The following is a 16,117-nucleotide window of genomic DNA, read 5'->3' as shown; positions in this document are numbered from 1 at the left end:
AATTTTCAGCTGGCAAAGCGGCAGGTCTTTTGAGATATTTCAAGGTTTTTTCTTTTAAGTATTAATGTATTGTGCCACATATTCAATATAAAAAAACATGAAAAATACAGAAATGTATAGGAAAGAGAATAAAAATTACCTATGAATATGCTCAGAGAAAATCCGTGAGTATTGTGTTAAGAGATTGATAACTGACTTTTTTTTTTCACTCAATGTATTATAATAATTTTCCCACACAATTAAAATTTTTTTGACAAGCACTAGTTTTATGGCTGCATGATATTCAATGATTTGGATGTAGCCCAATGACAACATTTTTCCTACTTTAAGACATTTCTTTCCTACCCATTCCCTATTTTTAATTTTTATAAGTAATGCTGTGATGAATTATTTGGGTATGTAAATGTTTTGGATTGTTTCCTTGGTAAAAATTCTTTGAAATGAAATTATAGAAAAGTAGTTTACAATTTGTCTCTATGCCATCCATCATGGTAATTATATTTTTGTGGTAACTTTAAAATAATTAATCAGCAAAGCAATCTAAGCCCGGAGCCTTGTCGGGGAGAAGTTCTTTGATAATATTCTCATTTCCTTTCCTAATATTTGATTTATTTCAATTTAGACTTTTTTCCTCCAGAAAAATCTCATTTCATTTAACATATAACTGCAAATTTTGATTTTTAACTATTAAAATCTACCGATGTACTAGATTTATCTTTCTATTATCATTTCTAAATGTTTTCTTCTTCATTAGATTTTTCAGGAGCATCATCTCTTATGCTTTTGCTTTTACAAAGCATCCGTAACTAATTTTGCTCATTAATTCTGCTGCTTTTTAAAAAAGGATCCAAGAGGGCAGCAGCACAGCATTAATCCAAGAGAGGGCTGCTACAAGAGCAGAGCCTTTTTTGTGCACACAGGTCACTCGTCCAGAAAGCCCCTCCAATGCCTGCGGGATCTGTCATAATTCAGAGCGTGCGCCACAGTCTCAAATCACAACTTTGTTTCTGTTCCTTTCCACTTAAAATGCTAATGGGTTTCCTTTAATTAGGCTGATGCTATTTCATTTATTTAAGTATGATCACAATTAGATTTCACTTTTCATTTTATAATAAAAAACAGCAGCTCTCACAAATACTTTTTTTTCTTGAGTCCTACCTTTATAGCAGCATTTGTCCCTTGGTGCTGTCTTTTCTTTTGAGTGTATCTGCTATATTTCCCCATGTTAAAACTTTCTTTTTTTCTTTTTCTTTTTTTTGGGGGGGTGCATGGTCCGAGAATCAAAGCTGGGTCTCCCGCATGGAAGACGGGCATTCTAACCAAAAACTTTCTTATTTTTAATTTATTTTTTATTGTTCTCAAAGTTACATATCTAGAGAGCCTCAAGAGGCCACCATTTCTATAGGGCTCATTAGGAAAGACAGTAAACCCTGCCGGCATACTCACTGTTTCCCTGTAGCACGGAGTATCTTTCAACTCATTTAGTTTTTACTGGGCTGGGGAGAGGGAGCAAGGGGTAGGTATTGAGGGTAGTGTATATCTAATATGTTATGAATAGTTGCCGCCCTGAGAATGTCTTTCAGTTCTCTCAGATGTGAAAGGCAGTTTGCCCAGTTACTGAATTTCCGAACCAAAGGAATTTCCTCCTCAAAACCCTGCATAGATTTTTCCGTTATCTTCTAGCACTCAGGGTTATGTGACTTAGGGAAGTCTGTGACAACCTGATTTTTCTTCTTTTGTCAGCAATCTTTGCTTATTTGTCTTTTAGAGGCATGTAAGGTTCTCTTTCTGAAAATCTTTGAAATTTACAATATTTCTAGGTGTTGGTTTATTTTTATAAGTGTTGTTAGGAATATAATGGTCAAACTCAGTCTCCAAACCTTATCTCCAAATCTTTAAGAAATGGCAAGTTTTCTTTTATGAGATACCTTAATTACTACTTCCAATAAATTCATTTCCTGTTTAAGTTAACAAGTTGGTTTCAGTTTATTTGTCTGGGATACCAAGAAACATGTAAGGTCTGAAGACAGAGATAAAAGAAAAATATGGTTACAGAGACATCTACCTGTATTAGTCCAAAGTATGTTTTGTTTTTTGATAACAGTAACATTGATAATTTTTTATTAAATGTTGACTTACTAAGTGAGAAAGGAAGGGAAATTTTTACCTTCAGGGGCAACACTTCCCTATTAATGCCATAAAACGTTGCCATAGCAAGTGTCCAAGACAGCAGACCAGCCACATTACCACACACTTTTTTGGCACTTTCAAAAGTGTAATCATCCATATTAAAATATGGCTGTAGTAACTCAACAGTCTCCTCATTTATAGTATCCTTGGGGAACTGCTGAAGGTTCCACAGGAATCCTGTTGCACTCATCAACTGAAAAACAGCACCACAACTTGCAAATTTTAGAAGAAAGAGTCTTTAGAGTCAGTGTATGCTTCTATACTGAATTTTTTCAAAGAAGTAACAATTTATTTGCTTTAAACATATAAATCAAGGCTATGACAGTAATCAACTTAAATTTGTAAATTGCAAATTGTCTTCAAGTTCCCAAGATGAAAAAGAAAAAAGAAAGTATGTCAATTTCCCATACAATGAGTTGAACTAAATGCTACAAACCACACAGCCTCTATTTGGAGACTGGGCTGGGTTGAAACCAAGAAGGTGCCAAGAGTAGCCACCGGTTCTGGGCAGATTTCACAAGAAGACATTCAGCTTAAAATTCTAGTTCTCTATTTTTTTTTATTTTATAAAAACTATATTTTATTTTAATTTTATTTTTATATTTTATAGAACAAACAAATCTTTGTTCTATATTGAGTATGCTGGGCTGGAAGCTCCTGATTTACCACATAGGGCTTACAAAGATGATTTACTTACTTTTAATGACTCTCCCCAGGATGGCTTGCAGCAAGGTTTTTCTGGATCCATAGTAACAGGGTCAATTTTCTTTTGAAATAGCAATAGAACACAGTCCATGATTCTCATAATAAGATGCGGGGGTTTTGCAAGTTTTCTGACTGTGGCAATATCATTTGGTTTGATAGTCTGCATTTGGAGTTAAGAATAAATATATATTTTTGGTCAAGTAATGTCAATAGTCATTTGGAGATCTAATATTTTGAAATAATTAAGGTAGAAAACATGAACACTTATTATCTCCCTAACCCCTGACATTATCTTCTCAAGGGTTTGAGAACCGTATTGCATAATGGCTCTTTGTTATTTGGAGATTTCTATATGCTTCTGTTTGTTTTTCCTGTTGTCCCCAACAAATTGTTTTAGAATATTACTCTGATTCTTTGCCCACAACCCCACCCTTCTCCTCTATTAGCAACAAACCCCATTGATTGGGATAATTTGCTTCTTCAAAGCACAGAGCCTATGTTATAGGTAGATATTAAAAGAAAAAACAAGGCTCTGAATACCAGAAACTTCACCTTTAGTTTTCATTTTGAGGGCTGCCCTGTCTATGCAAAAGGCAGGAATGTGAAGGAGTCAAGAGAAGTTACTGCAATAACAGGCTTATAAAAATATGTTTGAAAGTTCCTATCTGTGAGCTGGATTTGGACTAAGATATTTCCTGGTGTTCAAGGCAAGCAGGACTAAAACACCATATGATCAATAAATCTCCTAAGACTCATGGGATTCACTAAGTTATTCGCTTTTTTTTAAGTTATTTTAGGACCTCCAAAGGGAATGGGGGTATGTGGATGTGTCCTGGTCACAATAAAACTGTGACAATTTTATTACATGATTATCATAAATGTATTAATTCACTTAACAACTACAGGTACTCTCTCATATAAAACAAAAACCAAGCAAAAACAACCCTTCCCTCAGTCTCCAGAGGAAGGGAGAGAAGATACAGCCAATTACCATAAACTAGCTATTATAGAAGCAGCTGCTATACAAAGGAAAACAAAGGAAGGCCCAGAAAAAGAAAAGAAAACTTTCTGGAAGAGGTGAGGTCTGAGCCCAGTTTCAAAGATTTCTCTTATTAGACAATGAAGGTTAGCAAAAACAACACTGGCAGTTCCTCAAAAAACTGAATATAGAATTGCCATACGACCCAGCAATACCATTGCTAGGTATCTACTCAAAGGACTTAAGGGCAAAGACACAAACGGACATTTGCACACCAATGTTTATAGCAGCATTATTTACAATTGCAAAGAGATGGAAACAGCCAAAATGTCCATCAACAGACGAGTGGCTAAACAAACTGTGGTATATACATACGATGGAATATTATGCAGCTTTAAGACAGAATAAACTTATGAAGCATGTAATAACATGGATGGACCTAGAGAACATTATACTGAGTGAGTCTAGCCAAAAACTAAAGGACAAATACTGTATGGTCCCACTGATATGAACCGACATTCGAGAATAAACTTGGAATATGTCATTGGTAACAGAGACCAGCAGGAGTTAGAAACAGGGTAAGATAATGGGTAATTGGAGCTGAAGGGATACAGACTGTGCAACAGGTCTAGATACAAAAACTCAAAAATGGACAGCACAATACTACCTAATTGTAATGTAATTATGTTAAAACACTGAATGAAGCTGCATCTGAGCTATAAAAAAAAAAAAAACAATACTGGCAGAGGGAAAGGCACATTTAAAGGAGAGAGATCACGATTCTTCCAGAAGCTTATAGTTGTTTCTACAGGGCAGGATCATATTGCATGTAGAAGCTGAATGGCAAGACATGAAGTTCAAGGGGTAGACAGAAGCCAGGACATCAGCCACAGCACCGATATTTGTATGTTGTATGGGCACCCTTTGTATGTGCCCAGCAAATTGTGTTCATCAATTTGTTTTCTTTTTTGTACATGCTCGGGGAATTGAACCTGGGTTTCCCACATGGAAGGTGAGCATTCTACCACTGAACCGCCTGTGAACCAGACTGCGTTAATCAATTTTGCTGCTTATATTGATTCTTCAAGAATCAAGAGCTAAGTAAATTTACTTCAGATCAAGTATCTAAGAAGTGGTAGTCGTGGGAGACAAATGCAAGTCTGCTTGCTCCAACGCTGTGCCCTCGTGCCTCCTAACTGTGGATGTCTGGCTTTATCCTGAGGGCAATGGGGATTTTAAGAAGGGGGCATGATGTAATCTGGAGGGGATGCTGGAGGAACTAAGAAGGTACTATGTATGAATTGAGAAGGTTAATCTGCATCTCTTGTGTCACAGTTTAACCCATTAATCACTGGCATTATTTCTCAGCTCTCATGGAAGGATGATTTATGGGATGAAAATAATAAGTTATGGAAAATGAAGACTTTCAAAAATTAAAACTTAAAAAATTAAATCAATGGAAACATTTGTTTCCAGACTCCAAGATTATAAATCACATTATGAATTCAATGCAGTTTTCTGAATACAAAAATTCCATAGTTGATTTCATTTACTGAAGTGTGGTGCCTACTAGGACTTTTGCTGGGAGGGAAAACAATACATGGCTCACATTCAGGGCTGCTTCTGCTTCTTCCAGCGCAGGTTTAGCTGCTTCAAGTTTAGTCTCAGCCTTTACTTTTTCACTATCAATTTCATCCACAATTTTTTGAGCTTTGTCTTTTACCTCCTGTACTTCGTTTTTAACTTTGGCTGAAGCCTGAGCACTCACTGTAACTTCTGCTAACACCTGTTAAATTGAGGAAACACATCAGTGGAAATATTTATAGATTTGAGTAGTGAGAGAATATTGATGCAATATAAAACGTGAATGAGAGCAAATTTATTTCCCCATCTAAGTTATATGTATTTTAAGATTTGTTGAAGTAATTCCTTTGACTAACTCTTTACAGTCTTCCATTATCTGAGGTTTTCTGAGTCTTGGAGTATATAAATACTTCAAACATTGTGAAAAATGGCATTTCTACTCTGTAATTTCTGGGAAATCAGAAATAATTAAAGTATCATAGAACATGGTCAGAAACTATACTACATATACGACACACTGACAATAAAAAGAGCTGATGTTTGTTGAGTGCTAACCATATGCCAGGACTATGCTTAGTGCCTTCCCTAAGTTACCTCACTCACCCTAGTAACTGTCTAAGGGTCATGACCCAAGTATCTATTCTTAACTAATGCTCAGTGAGTGGCAGCTGAAAGCAAGCTAAGATTGATGGGTCACGGGAGAAGGACACATGTATCCCTACTACCTAGGGAGGAAAGTTTTTTGTTTTTTAATTCTACTAGCAATTCCTCTTATCCTTTTTCATTCTCTACACAAACTTCAGATGAGATTTGGGCCATCCTAAAAACCCTGAGCATGGAGGGATATTAAAGAGAAAATCAACTATAACTTACAGTCAGCAAAATTTTCATAAACAGATGAGAGAGAACAACAGAAACAGGGCAAGAAGGGAAAGAAGAGTCTTAGACTAGGTAGAAGATACAATAGTTAAGATATGTTTTGGTGTAAGTTAAACAAAAATACATAATGGTCTTTGTGAATATTCTCTTATCAGAAAGTTTGTAGTTTTATACCCTATTTGCTTTTTCATTAACATTTTAAATAATGCATTTTTAATCTGGAAAATATTCACAGTCTCTAGTGATAAAATAAATGCAAACTCACTTCATCTGCTTTTACAGAAGCCACTGCCAATTCCTTTTCCTTTACTGCAAGATCCTGAGAGAGTTTAGCAACAGATTCACTTGCTTCCATCAGCTTATCAAGACCTGAAAAAATATAGTAAGTGGGCAGTTTATGCACACATACATTTACCTGCTGAGTATATGAATACACCTTCATCAGATATTTATCCAATATTTACTACTCAAAAGGAAGTGTGTAAGTGCTATAACAAATGCAAGGTAATTCGTTATGGACAAAAGCTTTAAAATGTCTGTATCTTAGGAACAATAAACCTGATCATGTTTCTGAGAATTTCAGCAGAGAGAGAAGAAAATAACTCTGAATGAAGAATAATATCTAGCTACAGTTAAAGGAATATCACAATGCCATAATGACTAAGATTATTTTAGCCAGGAAACGTATTGGACAAATGTATGTTCTCCTCGGCTTTATAAACAGTTTTTAACTATTCATGTTTTGGCTTTCTTTGACTCATACTGCAGCTGAGGTTGCAAATGAGGCAGATGGTGTAGTAACCATTTCTGTGGTTTTCTTTGCTATAAAAATGAAAATAACTGTTAAAACTGGTGTAATTGGCTCTGTGATGTTCCGTATAGTAGAGCAAAAATAACTGGTTGACGGAATTTCTCACATTCCAACCAGTGTTCTAGGCAGTGGTATGTTTGGTAAATGTTTACTGTCTGGGTCTCTGGGCGGGGGGGAAGGAATCGCTGATTTACATGTTTGCCAATTTCCATGGTGTAAATGCTCCCACTGTGGCTAATTTCAGGCTACCAAGAGATGCTCACTAGCACACCATTATAGGATATTTCCACCCTACAGGTATAATTTGAAGAACATTAGTGTAAAATATAATAAAAGAATTAGAAATCAATGAGTTTTGAATATTTATTGCCTTTATTGTTACATATTTAGTTGAAGTGTATATGGTTTAATTTTTATTAGAGGCTGTGTTTAATGACCAGCTCATAAAATTCCTGAACATTTAACATTCCATTCTCACGAGCCAGTAAAAGCTGGCTTGGGCATGTTGCTGGTTCTGGAGCATCACGGAGAACAAATGCAAGAAGGTGAGCTGTGAGAAAGCAACAGAACCAGTGGTTTATCACTATAACTTGTTCTTTATCACTATTTCTACCATCACTATAACTTCACATGAGATCAGTTACTCTAAATGACCAAGTGATGTGTACAGAAAGGGAAACCACTAAGGTGTTTTGGGTTGTCTGTATCACATGCTTTTAATTTATCTGTATGACTTATACTTTGCCTACCTATACTACATATGCTAGATATTCAATAAACCAATGCTTGGATGAATGTCTTTGCTTTGGTTTCATTTTACTTGATTGTTTTTATTTTGCCTTTTCCTTTGTTAGACATTTAGGAAGCAATAGCATGACAAAGTTTATACAAATCTTGGAAAATCATTATGAGACTGAAAACAGAGTACCAGAGCTCACAGAATACCATCGTGAGCAGCAGCTCCAGTGACTGCCATAGCTTACTACCCAACATGGTGGGCCCAGAAGTGGAAAGCGTGGGAAATGGTTCTACAAAAAAAAAAAGATTTTTTTCTACCCAGAGTTTCTTAACAGGTTAAAAAGAACTTACAGGTATTTCTCAGCATTATTCAATAATAACAACGAAATTAGCATACTGTTATCAAACACAAAAATATCTAACAAAATAGTGAGATCATTATCAAACATGCCCCCCCCAAAAAGAGACTTGTTCCTCTTACCAATATTCATACGTTCAGCTTGTTCATTAATATATTTCACCTTTTCAGTATAAATGTTTTTATAGCCATTTATAAAAGAGAGGTAAGATTTGGGAGTCACATGTGCTCTTCGGCGGTATCTGAAAGTACAACATAAAGATTATCTTTATATTTGTCATTTGGGAAAACTTCCTTAAAATGTACACACACTTGGCACTGTGAAGTCAGAGCAGTCCTGCAGGTCAATTCACTAGCAGGAATTACGAATGGGTTCCCTAGCAGCAAGGTGGAACAAGCACTTATCTCCCTATCTGATGGTATTTAGGGTTTTGCACTTGCTCCTTACCACCCTTCTCAGCTTCTGCTTCATCATCTGGAAGACCCAGAAGAGAATCTCTGCCCTACACCACACAGAATCTTACAAGGATCAAATAAAATAACACGTGAACACACTTTTTAAACTTTAAGGCTCTGTATAAATATCAGGGACAAATGGTTGAAATGATTTTGTTCTGTGATCCATTTCCATTTAACTGGCATTTACTATACCTTCCTTAACTGCCAAAGGCCAGCTGGATGGGCTTATAGAAGCGAAAATCAATTTCTTCCTGAGTTATTGGAAATTTCTTGAAATCAAGAGAGCCATGCTGGATTCATATGTTCTAACCTACTATGGGCTTTTTTATAGTGGTTATATTTTTAAAAAATAAATAAAGTGAATAAATTTTATATAGAAGAAAATTAAGTCAAAGAAGAGCACATCACATTCTATTAACTTATTTTACCTTTTATATTAGTTTTTCACCTTAGGAACTCAGAGGAACCTTTACTATTTTAAAGGCTTTTCAGGGCTTGGGTTTCTATGTGACTATCATTAAAGTCTTACATAAATATTACATGCAGAATAACCCTCTAAACTTAAGAGGATATGAAAAATTTGGAAAAGCCACCCAAATTTTCAAAAATTAAAATAAAAACCCATGGTTTTTGTAGCTATCTGAAGACAAAATGTTATGTCCACAGTTGAAGTAGAAAGAAAATTTTCCTAACCATAAAAATCAATACACGATGATTTCCTAAGAGATGCTGATATATTATCTTGAATTCTTTAAGCAGAGTGCTTTGGGTATGGCTTTAAGTAAAGGATAGGGTACAGAACAGATAAACCTGTGAGGTATAGATTCCATGGAAAATTGATGAAAAGTGATACCCAGATTATCTATGCAGAAAAATAGGCATAACCTTTCTGGGGAGCTCTGTACCCCCTGGAGCCCATCTACTAAGAAAGGAGGGTACTGCTCAAAATCAATGTTAGTCCCCCTTTATTTATACTTGCCAGTCTTACACTGTGACTATCACACTTTGGGAAAAAAAAAAGTGTATTTTTGAATTGTTGACACCAGCTTTCACATAATGAACATCATTACTGCTTAAGTGACTGTACTTTCAAGAGTCAATTAAAATTTTGCTTCATAATTATTTGGCATGAAAATACTGATTAAAACTAAGTAATGCAAATACAAAACCTAAATGTTCCCTTAACATAAGGTAATAAAGAAACTTTAAAACAGTGTACTTCTTTAATCAAAATAAATAATGCATTTGAATAAGAAACTAATTTTAAACAGCTTATAATGAATTAGTTAAGTCATTTTCAAAACAAAATTAAGCAAATTAAATAAAGTGATTCATTAAGCACCTGCTACTTTGGGGTCTTCAGGGAAAAGAGATATTTGAGTGTGAACACTAGTTAATTTTTAAATCTCATTTATTTATCATCTTTTGAAAATGTAATAAAAAAAATCAGAGCAAGAAAAATCCAAGTTCAGCTGGGACGTAGTGTTTAATCAACATGAAGAGTCTTTTATTGGATATAACATTAAATTCTTCTTTGGAGCAAACTTTGTGGGTCTGTAGCTATCATGCTCATATAATGTTACTTACCTTTGGAAATAATTTTCACAGCTCTCTGAAACCAGATCATGAAAGAGGCCCATTGTTTCTACAACTTGCTTTTTAATTTCATTAGAACAGACAATATTATAGCCTGAAAGGAAATAGGAGGCCACAGCGATCAGAGCTTCCTTTGGCCAGCGACTAAACCAGTCCATAGTGCAACCTGATATCAAGCCAGGAAATTTCAAAGAACGGGCACGGAATTTTTCACCAACCTATTATGGCAAATTTAAAAAGCATTAGAAACAAAAGAGATTATACATCAGCCAGAAAGAGCACACATTATTAGGTTTATGCATTCTCAGCCAACAGTATGACTTCACAAATGTAAAAAATCATCAATTTCTTTGGCTGTATCAATATATAAATTGTATTTTGAAATTATATATATATTGATGAAGGGAGATAATATTTCCACTGTCTTCCCTGCTTTAAGGCTACATCTGTATTGTTGAGTTCAATTCTAGGAGCTACATTTTAAGAAGAAATTTACAAACTAGAACTCCTCTAGAGAGAGAAAAGAATAGTCAAAAGCCTGAACTCCACAACAAATGAAATCAGCTGAAGGAACAGAAGATATTTGGTCTAAGAACACATCTTGAGGGATCCGTAAAAGGTTCTCTAAATATCTGAAGTGCTTCATGTGGGACAAGTATTAGGTTCATTTTTCAGGACAGAATCAGAAGAGAAAAGTACAGAGACACAAAACTCAGTTCATTGTAAGGAAGCTTTCTGGCAATTCCACTATCTAAACAAGAGACAGGCTGCCTTGTGAGTTAGTGGGACCCCCTAGAGCAGTGCTGCCCCACTGGACTTTCTGTGATGATGGAAATGCTAAGTATATGTGCTATCCAGTATGACAGCCACTCGGCACATGTGACTGAGCACTTGAAATAGGGTCAGTGTGACTGAGGAACTGAATTTGTACTTTTTTTTTATTTTAATTAATTAAAATCTAAATAGCACAAAGTGGTTAATGGCTACTACACTGGACAGTACAGTGAGCTAGAAATAATCAAACCTATCTCAGGGACATTCTAGAAGCTACGTTCATATTGGAGGTAGAGCTGGACAAGAGTACATCACCAATCCAAAGAATCTATGTAGCTAGATAATTAAGGAAAATGTAGGGTATGCAATCATTTCTAATAATATGAATATTTGAAATTATCACACTTTGGCATAAGAGTTTGGTCAGTGGAGACTGATGGCGGTGAAGTTATTAAAGATAACAATGTTATAAATGTTAGCTTCTGAGAAAATCTTCCCAGAGAAGGTAAACTAAGTACAATGAAATAAATAACTCCTCCTACATAGATCAAATCAAATAAAAACTCACTGGAGAAAAGCAGAGGACAACATGCAAGTTCTTCTTTGATCTCGAAATGAAGTACTCATACAGATTATCAAAGGTGGGAGGGTGGCGAGGCAGCTCCCGTTTCATCACTGATATCAGACCTTGGGTGATTTCATCCATCTCATCTCGGGCAAACAAATTGGAGATCTTTGAGGAATAGACAACAAAGTGTTCTGTATTTTAAGGGTTCATCACAGTTATCTCACTGCCAGAATCAAGTCCTTCTTTATGTAACATCATCTCTTAAAATATTTTCTCCTTTTAAATGTTTTCTTTCTGCATCTCTACAGTTAAAACCCTGATTTATCAGAGATTACCAAAAGTGTAACTTTCTATTGAACAGCTTATACATGACCAAATTATCTTTCCTTTTGCTCAAACAGCTGTCACCAGAAAGCTATCACCTCTACCACTTCAATCATCTCCTAAAACAATCAAGTGATGCCCTTTTCTTTAGTTTCAGTCTCCTGGACTCTGTATCCAAGATACTTAAGAAACTGTTGCACAATAAAGCATCAATATACACCTTTGTACAAGAAAGTTAAGACAGCAGGCCTGACCTCTGGAAGGGCATGCTCACAAGGCTAGTCCTTAGTGACATCTGGGAACTTCTTTTTTACAGTGTTTCCTCCATCACTAATTGACAAAGTTGTTCTGTTGTGCCTAGACTGTTTGTATAAGCAATGTGATAGATGGTGAAAACCTGCTTTCCTCCTGGGAGTCTGGAATTTTGGCAGTAGCGGCCTGGCAGGGAGTGACTGTTAAGACCAACTTCCAGCAAAACCATGGGACTCTGAGTCTTAAACAGGCTTCCCTGGGCAAAAACACTGCACATGTTCCTACATCTCACTAGGAATGTGGAGGGAAAGAACACTCTATGTGGCCTGTTTGGAGAAAATGTAGGAAGCCTGCACATGGATTCCTTCAAACGCTACCTGATGTGTCTTTTTTTTTTTATTGATCCCATTGTATATCCCTGTGTTACTATAATAAATCTTTGCTATGAATATAACTGTATGCTGTATCTCATGAGTTGTTCTAATGAAGCGCCAAACATAGGAGTGGTGGTGGAAGTACTGACACAAGTGGTGTCAGAAGTGGTGATGCAAACATCTACTGACTGCTAATGTAAGTCTATCACAACCATTCTATACTCCTGACTGTTATAATTGTAGCTAGACATACACTTTGTTTCTCCTAAAATAAATTAAGGGATCAATTTGAAGACTGAAGAGACAGGTAAGGAACCACATTTGAAATGGACCAAAGCATGCAGAACACTGGAGGTGGGCAGCATTAATTTCACAGGAAGTTTTAAAAACTTAATAAATCTCTTTCTAAAATAAAATATGTGGGCTAAATGGCCCCACTTTGGCTGCTTTTTCTTTTCAAATATGATACACAGTTTTCAAATATGAGCTTTTTCTCTACTTCTGAGACCTACCTCCCCTGAAGATAGCAGGTTGTTAAGATATTCTAGAAAGGCCTCATCTTTTATTTCATTGTCTGTAAAGATGAAGGTGATGCCCTTTCCATCACCACCAGCAACTCTGTATAAAGACTTTAAGTCATCTGTTAGATTATTCACATTGTAAGACCTAAAAAGAGTAGTGGTGGAAAATTTTAAATAAAAAAATTTACAGGCATAATTTATCTCAAAACACAACAGTATAATCCATGATAATTAGACAATAATCTATACCTGCTCCAATAGATAATAAGTCAAAGTGCCTGCTAGAAAACACAGAGATGAGTGCTAAATAGCTATAATGTTACTTTTCAAAAAAGATGTTTTATTTAACTGTGGAAAAGAGAAAAGGGGAATTTACCAGAAGTGATATATGAAGAATAATTGGGAATAAGGAAAAGAATAAGGAACTATAATCTACAGTTCTCAACAATAGATTTTGTCTGAGTGAATATGAGGATAATATTGGAAACACATCTGAAATTTGAATGAGTCTGGATTGGTGAGAAATTCATGGTAAATTATAAATAAAATTGGTGATAAACTATATACAGTGGTAATTTGCATATAGAGCAAGCCCACATGAAAAAGAGGTATCATGTAATGTGGTATAAATAAAAGAAATGTTGCAATTATACGGTTACAAATCATGAAAAAAGAAGGTCTTGGTTTTTGTTTTTCTGCTTACTCTAATTCCTGCTAAATCTATGTGCTACCAGAGACCATGTGTGTAAAGATAAAGCTGACATTTCCTGAAGTGTCATATGTAAGTACTAATAAGTAAGTCAAACATAAGGACAACAAAAAAAATCCTCAGGTTTTACAGTGCAAGTAATAGGAAGTTCAGCACAAGCCATAAATACGGTCTAATGGAAAGATCATTGGCTTTAGAGCCAGAAAGATCTAGGTTCAAATCCCCACTCTGCCGCCTAAGAAAAGTTCCTTCACTTTTCCAGCTTCTGTTTCTTCATGTGCAAAATGAAGGCAATACTTATTTGTAAGTTGGGTGGACACTAAAGATGTAGCTTGTGCTCTTTAATTTAAAAATGGCTTATCTTAGGATGCTTAAAATAAGAGCTTAAAATAAGGTAGCTGGTAGCACTACAGTAAGTATTACAGACCTAGGCACAAAGAACATCATCAAACAAAGAACATACATCCTTTCTGGAATAATTCCCAAGGGGGATTATTGGTTTAAAAACAGAAACTTGTAAGATGGTGTAATAGTTAGATTCAGGTGTCACTTGGCCAGGTGATGATGTCCCGTTCTGTTGCTGTGGACTTAAATCATCAGCATGGAAAATTCATCTATGGCTGATTGTATCTGCAGTGGACTAAGGGGAATGACTTTCTCAATGAGTGAGGTTTAAAAGGAGAGGTCAGAAGAGAGCTCAGTAGATCAGACTCAGACGTTTGGAGATGCAGAAAGGAACTGCCCCAGAGGAAGCCATTTGGACCTGAGAGGAGGCCAGCAGATGTCACCATGTGCCTTCCCATGTGACAGAGAAACTCAGATGAAAGCTAGCTGCCTTTCCTCTGAAGAACTGTAAATCTGTAACTAAAGAAATTTGTTTATTAAAAGCTGATCCATCTCTGGTATATTGCATTCTGGCAGCATTAGGAAACGAAAACAGATGATTTGGTAAGAGATTACTCCAAGGGGTGAGCAATACTGTCCACACCATTCCCACTGAGGTGTGGCCTGGTGCTCTTGGAGTAGTCTTCTCACCAACTCTGAATCAACCAAGCAATGAAGTCCTGTGGCCATTTTGTTATTTTTTTACATAACAACTAGACAAACTTATGTACTCTTTTGCAATATATAGACATGGTCACAGCACACCCCCCTCTAGGTCCTGTCTTCGTTTACTTCTTTCTTTCATAGCCAAGATTCTTGAGGAGTTTTCTAAACTTGCTACCTCTGCTATCTCCACTACTTTAATGCAATATGACTTTTGCACATATGTGTGTCACTGCATTTTGTCAAATTGACTGCTGGCTGCCACGTTTCACGCCTTAATGTAATCAACATTCTGAGCTCTCTGCTGCCTTGGTTTCTGGAAACTACTCTAGATACTTTCTCCTTCTCCATTTCCTTTCTCCATGATGAGAGAGAGACACCAATGCATTCCTTGGCTATTCTTTCCTTTCACTCTGCAGCCTATGCATACTCCCTGTGGCCTTAAAAATGTTCTATACATGGAGAATTGCATACTGATATCTCTTCTGAACTGTACACCCATGAGTCTCATTACCTACTGAAACTGAAAGGTTCTTCAGACATCTCATACTAACATGCACTGAACTGAATTCTCAGTTTACCCCTTAGAATCAGCTCATTTATTCTATTTGTTCAGTACATATTTTTAGTGTTGGTATACCGTTGATTAAAGGTTAACTACATATAAGATAGAGATTTCAATGTTCTGTTTTCAAAGAGCTTTGAACCTAACACAGGAGACAGAAATGCGAACAAGTACTTTTTTAATGCAGTGTGATAAATAGAAAAAAGCTGGGGTGCTATCCTAGACTCTTTTCCTCTTTCCTTTCACTCACTCCCATATTGCTATTCAGTTACTATCAATCCCACCTACTTTACACTGCCCCCACTGACCCACCTCTGTTTCCACTTTACCTGTCTTCATTTAGGCCTCTGTCATCCTGACTACAATTTCTGCTACAGCACCTACCTCAGGATCACAAACTCAAATACCGCAGGAGTAAACAAAGGTCCTTAAGCAGAATATGAAAGTATTAAGTGTAAAAAAAAAATTGATAAAACAAGTTTCACTAAAATTAAGAGTCTGTTTAACAGAGTAAATAGGCAAGCCAAAGACTAGGAGAAGATATTTGCAATACCTAGGCTGACAAAAGAATTGTACCCAAAATACATACAGAATTCCTAACAATCAATAAGAAAAAGAATCACGACCCAATTGAAAAAAATGGGCAAAGGATATGAACAGGTACTTCACCAGAAAAGGCTATCC

At 36.0% G+C, this 16,117-nt stretch overlaps 1 protein-coding gene across 6 annotated transcripts in view; it reads right to left on the bottom strand.

Moving 5' to 3' along the window:
• Window positions 1-16,117, bottom strand: part of DNAH8 (dynein axonemal heavy chain 8) — a 453,252-nt gene that overhangs the window by 124,696 nt on the left and 312,439 nt on the right. For all 6 annotated transcript variants that reach the window (XM_077161688.1, XM_077161686.1, XM_077161689.1 and 3 more), the window contains 8 exons: window positions 13,104-13,257; window positions 11,642-11,806; window positions 10,291-10,517; window positions 8,368-8,486; window positions 6,603-6,706; window positions 5,484-5,660; window positions 2,888-3,055; window positions 2,168-2,383 (listed from right to left, as the gene is read on the bottom strand). In XM_077161688.1, coding sequence (XP_077017803.1) covers window positions 2,168-2,383; window positions 2,888-3,055; window positions 5,484-5,660; window positions 6,603-6,706; window positions 8,368-8,486; window positions 10,291-10,517; window positions 11,642-11,806; window positions 13,104-13,257 — 1,330 coding nt within the window. The remainder of the gene's footprint in view (window positions 1-2,167; window positions 2,384-2,887; window positions 3,056-5,483; window positions 5,661-6,602; window positions 6,707-8,367; window positions 8,487-10,290; window positions 10,518-11,641; window positions 11,807-13,103; window positions 13,258-16,117) is intronic.

The sequence above is a fragment of the Tamandua tetradactyla genome, chromosome 5 (assembly GCF_023851605.1).
Source record: "Tamandua tetradactyla isolate mTamTet1 chromosome 5, mTamTet1.pri, whole genome shotgun sequence".
NCBI lineage: Eukaryota > Metazoa > Chordata > Mammalia > Pilosa > Myrmecophagidae > Tamandua > Tamandua tetradactyla.
The sequence above is the reverse complement of the archived record's forward strand: the minus strand, read 5'-3'. Positions and strand labels throughout refer to the sequence as shown.